This window comes from Aethalodelphis obliquidens, unplaced genomic scaffold, assembly GCF_003676395.1.
Source record: "Aethalodelphis obliquidens isolate GAN/ISIS:26980383/991018 unplaced genomic scaffold, ASM367639v1 scaffold33, whole genome shotgun sequence".
Classification (NCBI taxonomy): Eukaryota; Metazoa; Chordata; class Mammalia; order Artiodactyla; family Delphinidae; genus Aethalodelphis; species Aethalodelphis obliquidens.
This window is the reverse complement of record NW_020837977.1, coordinates 11292041-11303881: the sequence shown is the minus strand read 5'-3', so window position 1 is coordinate 11303881 and position 11841 is coordinate 11292041. Positions and strand designations below refer to the sequence as shown.

General features: G+C 48.4%; 1 protein-coding gene across 1 annotated transcript; it reads left to right on the top strand.

Annotated features, from left to right (window-relative positions):
- The first annotated feature begins 8252 nt into the window (after window positions 1–8252).
- BHLHE22 (basic helix-loop-helix family member e22) lies at window positions 8253–11180 on the top strand. Its single transcript, XM_027128008.1, has one exon. The coding sequence runs from the start codon at window positions 8373–8375 to the stop codon at window positions 9474–9476; it is 1104 nt and encodes a 367-aa protein (XP_026983809.1). The 5' UTR covers window positions 8253–8372; the 3' UTR covers window positions 9477–11180.
- Window positions 11181–11841: the final 661 nt, after the last annotated feature.

Below are 11841 nucleotides of genomic sequence, written 5' to 3'. Positions count from 1 at the left end.
AAATCTGCCAGCACCTGAGAGCTGTGATTTTTTTTTTAAGTAAATAAAATACAAACCCATAATGATAATTCAAGGTGATGGAACTGGTTTAGATGAAACAGTCAAAGAAGCATAATAAAGTGCTAACATTCAATTCACATAACATTTTAGTGATTACAAAATGCTTCCACAAGGTCTCCTTGGAGTAACACCCAGGGGTGGTCAGGAAAGGAAGATGAATGGATCCATTTTCCTCTGGAAGCTAAGTAGGATCAAGGAAATTGCCCAAAATTACATAGTTACTCTGCCCGGGATCTGCTATTTCTACTACACCTACTCATGTCTTTTAAAGTAATCACAGACAAGTGCAATCAGGTTTGGACATGTGTAAAAATCATAATTCAAAAACTTCTTTTTTATTTATTTATTTATGGCCATGCCACGTGGCTTGCAGGAGCTTAGTTCCCCGACCAGGGATTGAAAAACTTCTTTTTAAAAGAAAAGCACGGCTTCCCTGGTGGCGCAGTGGTTGAGAGTCTGCCTGCCGATGCAGGGAACGCGGGTTCGTGCCCCGGTCCGGGAAGATCACACATGCCGCGCAGCGGCTGGGCCCGTGAGCCGTGGCCGCTGAGCCTGCGTGTCCGGAGCCTGTGCTCCGCAACGGGAGAGGCCGCAGCAGTGAGAGGCCCGCGTACCGCAAAAAAAAAAAAAAAAAAAGAAAAAAGAAAAGAAAAGAAAAGCAGACTTCATCTTCATGAGACAAGCACTTTCCACATACACCAAACACCCTAACTGCATCCTTTGTCCTCTATTCTGCATACCTACTTTTCCTCAGCCTTCCTTCTTTCTATCCTTCCTTCCTTTTTCTTCCTTTCTGTCCCCATGACCCTTGTTCTCAAAAACAATGGGAATATGGGAGGTAACTCAAGGGAGTAAGGATATTTAAGTATGTACACGTATCACAAAACAACCTTCCTAGGAAAACCTCAACTTCTTATCTGGGAAGGCAATGGCAGATTTTTTTTTTTCATAAGTACCTAAGGCCTAGGAGACTCTTCAGTCACTTTGAGGATTACCTTTCATCTCTCTCTGCCACACGGTAACATCATCCATTCTCCACACAGGCATTTCAGGACAACAGACAGATATCCTGGTTTGCCTGCCAATGTCACTGTAAGCAAACGATGGCCCCCTTCAGGTAGTCTCAGTGAAACATTTCATCAGAGGAATGTTATTTTTATGTTGAGGCACTCTTATGATGCCTTGCCGCTATTGATTTCCTTTTTTAACATTTGCTTACCACTGTGAAAATACAGCACAAATGTGTGTGTATGTATTTCCAAGTGGACAACTCAAAACAGTACAGTTTTAATCCAAATACATTAATAGGAAAACCAAGTCAAATGTTTCTTAAACATAAGTTAAAATGATTATGTGCAGCAATACTGCATTGCTAGAATAGATCAAATGACCTCATCGAAGATGTTTGAGAAGGTGTCAAACTTATCCATGTTAAGTTTAAAAATTTCAACTGTGAAAAGCTCTCTAGCTAACCATCTGTTTATCTAGTTCCTCCTATATATAATCAAATTTCTTTCAAACAGGAAGGCTTACATTGACAGAGTAAATGAGTCCAAATATTTGGCTTCACTTTAATTAATCAAATAAAATTAATCTTTCAACTGAAGTGAAGTTTACATTTGTCTGTTTGATCTACAATATTTTTGAAGGATATTCATAATATTTTGTACACTACAAAAGGCATATCTACTTTTATTTGTATTTCAAGCAGCTGGCCTGGGCATATCATCATAGATGAGAAATGTTCTTAATTGGGGTATCATCTCTATACTGGATTTCAATCTTACAAAAGGGAGCAAAGCTTGCAAAAATACTCATACTTTAGAAATATTTTAATTCACGAAAGTGTTAGGTATCCATGGTTCTATTACGTGCATTAAATTTTTGGAAAAAGATTTAGCTTCAGATGAAATTTCAGGCTCAGAAAGCCTAAATTAGACATTCTGAAAGATTGTGAGATGATAAGACTGTTAAAGAAAGTGAAGGGCTATTGAGAAAAATGGGGCAGATTCTTTACTAATGTTGAATAGCAAAATTCAATGAGGAACTAGGAGGAAAATTTATGTCTCAACACACCATCAGTTCACAGTAATCTCCTTTCTATCATATATGGTAAGCATAAGCATCGTCCACAAAAAGTAAACCAGGAGAACTGCTTTTACTGAATAAACACATACTTGAACGAGAAATGTCTTGGTGATTAAAGTATCCGAACAGTAATTCAGCAATTGCTTTTCACTAGTCAATTAATGCCCGAGAGCACTGAGTTATTTATAAAGTTACAGTATTTTTTTGTGTAAAATAACTAGTTCAGATCCTGATTTAGAAATTAATCTGAGACTTAATTTCTTCCATCAAATTATGTATTTATGATAAGTTAAAGAATCATATTTTATCACAAGTCCCTAGAATAATAACTATATCCCAATCTATAAAAACAATGTGTGTGTAAATGTAACACACAAACTTCTATTCACAAATAATTAGCTTCCAGGATTGTGTCTAGCAACCTTTAATGATCATAAACTTCCAGCTCATCTTTTGTCATCGCAATCACTTTATCACTAAAATAATTTTTGAGGCGTAAAATAAAGTGTGTCTCCCATATTTGAATATTTCATATTCAGCATTTAAGTATGCTGTTGTCATCCACCGCTACATTCTCCTCATTGCCAGGAGATGGCGCTATGGGTTTTAAATCTCAGAGCTAAAATCCCAAAGCAGAACTGAGCCCTTTTTAGTTTGTTTCTTCCTTAATTCGTGGACAGCAGACAAGCCCTAAACGTGTTCACTTTTTTATCCCAACAATTTTTCTTTCTCCAAAAAAAAAAAAAATCGAATGTTTTTCAAGATTCGATAAAGATAAGCTTCGAAAGGAGAAACACGTGTAACACAAGTATTATCAGTCCCTAGGGAGTGTCACTGAACGCAGGAGTACGTCCAGGTACGAAGGAGGGAGTGAATTCTTCAGAAACTCTTTTCACAAGTTTTCCTCTATCCGTGCATACTACCCGATCGCTGGGGTCCCAGCAGTGATAGACGGGCGCCAAAGTCTTCTCTCGCTATACCGTGCCCCTCCCCTTAAAAGTGGCGGCAATGGGAAGATCCCTCGGGAGCCAGGTGAGCCCTTCGCTGCGAGCCCGGGCACCCGCCTGCGCGCCCGCGTGGGGCGCGCCGTCTCGCCGAAAAAGCTGCTTCTCTGGGGGCTGAGCGTTTCCCTTCAACGTTTGTTCAAACTTCAAACAACTTGCCGCCAAACAGTCTTGAGGATCAACCTCTTTCCTTTAAAATACACAAAGGGAAAATCTTCCCGAAATAACTTTATATCAACAGGTTCCTGCTTTTCCAAGGTCGAAGTACTTGGAATTGCCAAGAACTTCAGATCAATCGTAAGGCTGGGGCCCTTGGCGCACTGCCAGTGACGGTCCAGCTCCCAGGGCCCCGGCACCCTCGCTGCCTTCCTCCTCATTAGGCCCGCCAATCCCCAACACACACGTGGACCCATAGCATCTCTCTGCAGTGAGCTTTGAGGGACCTAGCCAAGAGGGTAAGAAAATATTGATGACTAAACGAGGCCGAAAGCCTTGACTTCACCTTAATGGGGTTGAAGCTCTCCACCACCAAGTAGATCCTGCGTTCCCAAACCCGGCGGGGGCGCAGGATGATGAACCTCAGCTGTGCGGGCTTCAAGCTGACCCAAGAGCCACCAGACGGCGTGGGGCGGGCGAAGGGCGGGGTGTAGGCAAATGCAACTTCAAGGTCAACGTGCCTCTGACTGGGGCTGGAGAGCGGCCAAGGGTGCACGGGCCTGGAGCGCTGGGGGCGCGCCCTGCTTGCGCGCGCTGGACGCGGCGGAGGAGGGCTCGGAGCTAGTACTCCTCCGCGGTTTTGCGACAGAAAGTCCCTCTGGGTCGCCGCAGTCCCTGCCTGACGCGACCTCCCAGGCTGGACTCCGCCGCCTCAGGGTATGCGCAGCCCCCAAAGGGTTTCCGTCACTCTCAGGGAATGTGCTTTTCCTGAGCAGCTCCCAAGCGAAAGTTCATGTCATTTTTACCAAACTTTGCTTTTTACTTTTTAGAATGTTCTCAGATAGATAAATTGAAATGCAGACACACAAGGAAAATTCTCCCTTTCAGAAAACACAGATACTCAAATCCCAGTCTTTTGGGGTTCTCCTAACTTTTAAATCTAGATAAGTAATAAGCTGTTTATCAGGGCTATAAAAATAACAGAGAGGAACTCCTGGCTTTGCTCTTTAATGACGGATTAGATCGTGTTCCGTTCTGATTTTACGTGGGTTCCTATTTCAAATTTCAAGCAAATATTAAGGAAGACGATCACTAAGAAATGTAAGTGACCTAAAAAATTAGTTTGGTCTAAAACTCAATAGCTCTGTAATTTCAATGCGGTGCGGCTTGCTGAGTATTTAAGAGTCCTTTCAAAGCCGTAGGTGTGTTCCTTCCTGCTGTAACAAAACTGTATTCATCTTTGCACAACATGCGCTGGCGTCTGTAAATTTGGTACTCAACACTCGGCCAAGAATGCTCCCTATCCTGATATGTGTCTACCAACCAGCCTCAATGCGCCAACCAGCCCAGTACCAAGAGCGCCCTGCTGGGTGTCCCTCGATGGCGCCCACCCCACCGTCTGGACCACGGAGTGGCCTGAGCTGCCCCACCATGACTGGGCAGAGGAAACAGTCCCCTGCGTTTCCTGTCCCCCAATCGCTTCGGTAACTCACCCTGACCTTCTCTGAAACTGCACAGACTCAGGGGATTTCGCTTCCAATGTTTCATTTCCAGGGGTCATCTGTGGGTCAGAAGTTTTGGCCGCGGGCTAATTTCCCACCCTTTCTTCCCAGGCAACCAGAAATTTTTTGTTTTGGCTTTTCCTCTGCTCTCCTTACAACTTGCTAGTTATAGCAGGAACCCAGGCCCTTTCCCCTCTTCTTGGCAGAGCAAAGTTCAAGCGCAGAGCTTTATGGAGCTCTTACGGCCAGAGGGTGCTAAGTGAGCAGGTGACGTCAGCCCTTCACTGGCCCGAAACCAGGCGGCGGGATCCCACTCAAGTGAGGAGAAAGAGCCTAGGCCGTGACTTAGGGCTGGCGACGATTAAACCAGGTAACGAGACACCGGGCAGATGTGTTTTCATTGCCCTGTGAGATAAATGCAGCGTTAAGTGCCTGACAACTTCCCAGAAGCAATCAGCAAAAGTTTACGAGTGCATAAACCTCAAAGACCATTCCCCGAAGGTTGTTATAAGGCCCACATTTAAAGCTCCTATAAATTCTTCGGCACTTTCCAAAATCTAAGTTTCCAGGGACTATTAAGCAGTCACCTCCTCCGAGGAGACCAGGGGGATTTTCTTGAACCGCCAAGGAAAGAGGTTTGGGGCTCCTACTGAGTGAAATAAAGCTGCGCAAAAGTTTGTTCCGGAAGTTTCGATGGCGGAAGCGGGGAGCGGGGGAGAGGAAGGAGGGCGTGGAAGTGGGGTCCGGGAAGGGCCAGGAGGTGCTCTTCGGGACTGAGTTATCTGACAGCGGCGCAGGACCGGAGTCTGTCGGGGGTCGCGGATCTAGCGGCATCTTGGCCGCTTTCGGCGGTGGCCCCAGCTTGGCCAGTCCGGTCCCGCAGGGCATAGCCCCATGTGGCGCTCGTAGCTAAACCCTATAGCTCCCACCCGGCCCGGACACGGTAGCTCCTTCACCCTTCTAGTGCCGACTGAGTGGCCGGCAGGAATACAGGCGTCCTGCGGAAAGTGCCAGCACTCTAGAAAGGGGAGCCGGAGGGAGAATCGAGTCAGACACTGGAAACGTGTCTCCACTCCGCCCAGAGCCACGACGGTGCCAGCCTCGGTCCTCCCCTAAGTGGCCAGAGTTCTTTGGTCAGTTAGTATCAGGCACACACGACTCACCTATGTTTATAGAGAACCTTTGTTTATGAGCCCGGTGACAACAAAGCTGCTAATTGAAAAACAGTAACAGGAGCGTGTCGTTAGCTTCCTAAAGCTGGAGGTTAATAGCTGCGCGCGCCGGGGGACGGAGGCGGGAGGGAAGCGGTGAGCGAAGGGCCGCCCCGCACGTCTACGTGCTTTGGGGTCCCCAGGCGAGACACGTGGGCCGGCTCGAGCCTTCCAGAGCCGCCGGCCCGGGTCCCAGGCTGGAAAACGTCCCGCAGCTCGCCTGCTCTTTCTCAATCTTTGGGATCCAGTCAATCCCAAGGCACGAAGGTAGCTGATGACTGCGTAGCATTTCTGTCCCGGTGAGACTGAATCTCAGGCAATTATTTTGAAAAGATACCGCTGGGCCCGTTTTCCTCAGGTGAAAATGCAGACGTTTCTATGCCGTCCTCACCCCTCCTTTATGAAATAAGGCGCCCAACTGTTCTGATATTACCATTCAAAAACAGGTTCTGTGGCGAACCTCATTTGTGAATCTATTACAGAGATTAATAGATTATTTCTCCTTTTTCAACTAATTCTCAGTGGGGAAATTTAACCATATGGTAAGGAAAGAATTAGAATTTCATCACATTAGAGCAAAATGTAATGAAAAGAGTCCAACACCTGGGGCCAACTCTGAAAGCCACAATTAAAAGGATTTTAATGAAACCAGAGAAACCAAAAATTTCATAAGCTTCAGTAATTCTGCCACATAAGAGAGATTTACTGGAGGGTGTTGGGAAATATTGTTTTTACTTATGTCATAAGGATGAAACCCAGCCGCTAAATACCATGTGCTCCCAGATACGGGACACAGGAGCTGGAAGACCGCGTGTACCACTTCCCATCCGAAGAGGAGCACTTGTTTTCACACTTCGCCTTCCTCTCCCTCTAAGAACCGAGGCAGACCCAGATGTCCCTGAATGGCTTCCTAGCTATGGCGGCTACGTTTCTGGGTAAATAAATGTGCACAAATGTCCTCCTTGGTGTGTGAGAAGATCTGACTACCGGTGAAGTTGACTCTTCCGAAACAGCTGGATTTTCATCTTGAGGAAAGTTTGAGCAATCAGTTTCTTCCTGTTTAGGAAATCCTGTGCTTCATTAATCACCATCACTGTAGCCGTTCTTTGGAGACGGCTGCAAAAGCACCCCCCTCCCTTTAAAAAAATCTAATGGGCTGCATACGCAACTCGATCTTCATTTTCTTTCTCTCCTCCTCCACCCCTCCTCTCCCCTCTCCCCGAGCACCGCCTCAGTCCGGGTAGGAAATGGGCAGGGAGTGGGTGAGCGGGGGCGGAATAAGGCAGTGTGTTCGGGGGGGGGGGGGGGGGGGGGCGATCGCTTTGCTGTCTTACTAAGAATCTTGGGTGAATTTGGGGCAAGCCAGCGGAGACACCACTTCCCCCCGAAAATCCCATCTCCACATCCAGACCAGAGTCATCCTAGGAACAGGGGTGGAGTATCAGCCTCCCCCGGAAAGGGTCATGTAGCACAGGATGAGACAGTAGTGGCGAGGGAAGGGCAGTGGGGAGGGGGGTGCAGTGGGGGGAGGCGTCTGCTTTCCACGGGACTCCCAGGCTTCGCCGCCGATCTACAATTTGCTGAAGGAGCAAAGAACATCCTCGGCTCTAAGTAGGGCTTTTAGTGTGCTCATTGATGAGTGAAAGTCGCCACACATGTCAAGCTAAAGGCAGTTGTTGGGTTACTAACAGGACCCAGCGCCTTGCAAACATATGCGCTAAGCTGTGTATACAGATGGCAGGCAGAATAATGGAGCAGGCGCCTTTTATAAAGCTCTAGCTGCTGCCTGTCTTCAGACCTGGGAAATGAAACTATTCAGACTCGCGGCCAGATAGCGCCTGCGATTGTTTGTTACCGTTTTAATCCTATTAATTAAAACGTTAACCTGATTGGGTAGAAAGCTCTGTCCCAACAGGCGACTCTTCTTCATAATAACCTACTCAGAGATAATGATGTAAAAGACTCCCCCGTCTGTGGCGGCGGCTGGTTGATGGGTCCGGAAATCTCTTGAAGGTGAATCCAAGCAAGATAAACGGTGCGGAGAGAAGGCGCGGGGCTGGGCTCAGAGCGGCGGCGGCGGCAGCGGCGGCTCCACTCCCTCCGCGCCCACCCTCCCACCATGCGGGGCCGCGGCCCATGGTGAGCCCCAGCAGGCAGCACCATCGGCTGGAGACGAAGAAGAAGAAGAAGAGGAGGCGGCGAGCGCGGGGGAAGGCGAAAAAGAAAAAGAAGGGGAGAGGGCTGCCAGCAGCACCGGGACCGACGCGCGCACCAGCCCCAGAGCCCGGCTCGGGCGCGGCTGCGGCGCCGCCCGACTCCCGAGCCCAGGCGGCGGCGGCCGGCGCTGGACCATGGAGCGCGGGCTGCACCTCGGCGCGGCCGCCGCGGGCGAAGACGACCTCTTCCTGCACAAGAGCCTGAGCGCCTCCGCCGCCAAGCGCTTGGAGGCGGCTTTCCGCTCCCCGCCCCCGAGCATGGACCTGTCCCTGGCGCCGCCGCCTCGGGAGCGCCCGGCGTCCTCCTCCTCGTCGCCTCTGGGCTGCTTCGAGCCGGCTGACCCCGAAGGGGCAGGGCTGCTGTTGCCGCCGCCCGGGGGAGGCGGCGGCGGCGGCGGCGGCGGGGTGGGCGTCCCCGGGCTGCTCGTGGGCACCGCCGGCGTTGGGGGCGAACCTAGCCTGAGCAGCCTGCCGGCTGGGGCCGCTCTGTGCCTCAAATACGGCGAGAGCGCCAGCCGGGGCTCGGTGGCCGAGAGCAGCGGCGGCGAGCAGAGCCCCGACGACGACAGCGACGGCCGCTGCGAGCTGGTTCTGCGGGCCGGCGGCGCCGACCCGCGGGCCTCCCCGGGCGCGGGAGGCGGCGGCGTCAAGGCGGCCGAAGGCTGCTCCAACGCCCACCTCCACGGCGGCGCCAGCGCCCCCCCGGGGGGCCCGGCCGGCAGCGGCGGCGGGGGCAGCAGCGGCGGGGGCAGTGGCGGCGGCGGCGGCGGCAGCGGCGGCGGCGGCAGCAGCAGCAAGAAATCCAAAGAGCAAAAGGCGCTGCGGCTCAACATCAACGCCCGGGAGCGCCGGCGGATGCACGACCTGAACGACGCGCTGGACGAGCTGCGCGCGGTGATCCCCTACGCGCACAGCCCCTCGGTGCGGAAGCTCTCCAAGATCGCTACGCTGCTGCTCGCCAAGAACTATATCCTCATGCAGGCGCAGGCCCTGGAGGAGATGCGGCGCCTCGTCGCCTACCTCAACCAGGGCCAGGCCATCTCGGCCGCCTCCCTGCCCAGCTCCGCGGCGGCGGCGGCGGCGGCCGCTGCCCTGCACCCGGCGCTCGGCGCCTACGAGCAGGCTGCCGGCTACCCGTTCAGCGCCGGGCTGCCCCCGGCCGCCACCTGCCCGGAGAAGTGCGCCCTGTTCAATAGCGTCTCCTCCAGCCTCTGCAAACAGTGCACGGAGAAGCCTTAAACACCCCCCACCCCCCGAAAAACATAAGACCGACCCCAAAGCTAGAGGAGAGTGAAAAGCTGCTCCCCACCCCCCTTTATTTGGTCCTCTCGTAGTCGTGAAACATTTGCAGAGAAAACAAAAGCAGAGGCGAGAACTGCGGAGAACTATCAGAGACAAACGGGACTTCTGGCCTCGACATCCCCAGAATCTCGGTCTTCGGGGTGGGGAGGGAGGGAGGAGGGAGGTGGAGTTGGGATAGAGTATGGATGTCTTTTTTTCTCGGAAAAGTGGCAACTTTGGTGGCAGCCTAGACCGCGAGGAAGCAGAGTTTTCCTTTAAGGGTAAAAAATAAGTTGAGAAGTAGGTGTTATTAAGCGTGGAGAGTATTACGTGGCAAAATAGTAATCCTACTAATAATTGTGAATTTGGCCAGTGCTGAGGGGGAGAGGAGTCGTCCGGGGTTGGGTGGCTTGTGGCACGGAATATTCATTCAGACAAATCAGAAAGGGCACTTGAAAATAAATTTTGATTCTGAGCCAGGAGAAAAACTTGAAATGTAGATTTATTTAAATGAAGAAAAGAAAAACAAAAAACAAAAACAGGAAGAGACACGTTGCTATGAAAGACTTGTATTTTTTATTGTCTCTGAACTTTAATCCTGTGAAAATGCTCAAAAGTTTTGGCAAGAGTGATATTAAAAAAAAAACTGACTGTGGCTGACAGAATTGCATTTAAAAATATTTATGTGCACCTTGTTACTTTCCACTCTGCAATGATGTATTAACGATTCATGGTATTTATTTGTTATTCTTCAATGACCCTTCCACATCAACAGTATTTATCCTGTGTTAAGGTCATGGGGTCTTATGTGCAGATTTTTTTTAATGCCTCTAAAATTCTGTTTTATAGATTAACTTATATTGTGTGCCAAGTGTTTAAAAGGGTTTATTTGCCAACAAGTATGAAGAGACATACTGATGTATCTGAGCTGCTTAGGTTTATCAAAGGTCACCTGGATATCTTCAGCTGCATCATCCCTGTATTTAAATTGAGCTTTAATAAATTGCTTCAGTCCAAAAATTACAGGAAAGGTGTATTCTTAATTGATGAATGAATTGATCTCTTTTTTTGAAAGGGGACTCCTTTGCATTCTAAAAAGGAAAGACATCACAGCAATAGATCCTATAAGTAAGAACATGCTAAGCAAATATTTTTCCAGGCTGTGCTGTGCATTTTTAAAAGGTCTAATTTAATTGCTTTTAATATATGTATACATATATAAGTTATTTTAACTGTGGAGAATTATTTAAGTTGAAAGACTGGTTTGATTTGCCTATGGTGTGAAATCCTTTGTTATTTTTCTAAAAAAATTTTTAAAAGAAATAAAATAAAACTAAGGAAGAGCAAGAAGCTATTTACCCAAAGCGAGCTTTCAGTTTTAGTTTGCATGGCTGTTTGCCTGCCTTTCTATCCTACGAAAATCAAGAAAACCTTTTTTAAAAATGGAGTCCTGCTATTTTCCACTCCTTGCAGATAATACTAATTCAGTTTGTCAGGTTGGATGATGAGTGGGGAGCTATGATGGATCTATTGGCGGGTTTTGGATGTGTAAAGAATGATATATATATTAAATAGGTCAATCAGACTATGACAGCTATGTACAACCATTTGTATGTGTATCTATGTCAGAGAGAATCTTTATTAAAATATTTTGATCAAACATTTCATTATGCTGTGCTTTGTGGAGGGAGCAATCACCTCCCTTCTGTGTTACTCTTTGCTTGAAAGGTAACAAAAAAGAAAGGAGTTTCAGAGAAGGTGGAACTAAAGTTTTGTCAGGGATACACAATTAGGAGCAGCCCTAGTTCACTTGTTTACTTGTTAAAGGACGATGGCTGGGCCTGGTCATTGGAGGATTGATAAATGGGGTCAGTGGTGAGACCCAGAGGAGGTCCAGAGCTCCTGTTTGCTGGCACGAACTTTGAAGGCCCTGCCCTCCCTGGAATTCTTCTCCCACTCTGTATGGCATTGTTAACTACCATGCCAGGGCCCATCAGAGAGGGTAAAGTTTCCTAAAGAGTTTTTATCAAAATTTCCATCTCCAACTTCCTAAAAGCCAAGGAAAAGCAATGGATTTGGATTCTCTGAGGAAGGATTGTATTGTGGCTTCTTCCCCCTGCTTTTTTTTTTGTGACAGAAGAATCAACCAGGTTGAATTATATGCGTAAACAATGCCCATAGAGATTTTTTTAATGTTCTAGTGTTGCTTGTTAATGAGATTTGTAAGGGAGTATGTGTGGATTGGGTTGGGCGTTGATTCTATTAAAGAATGTCTGTATAGGCTTGTATTTGGACTTTAATAATGCCCTCAAATTTAGAAGGT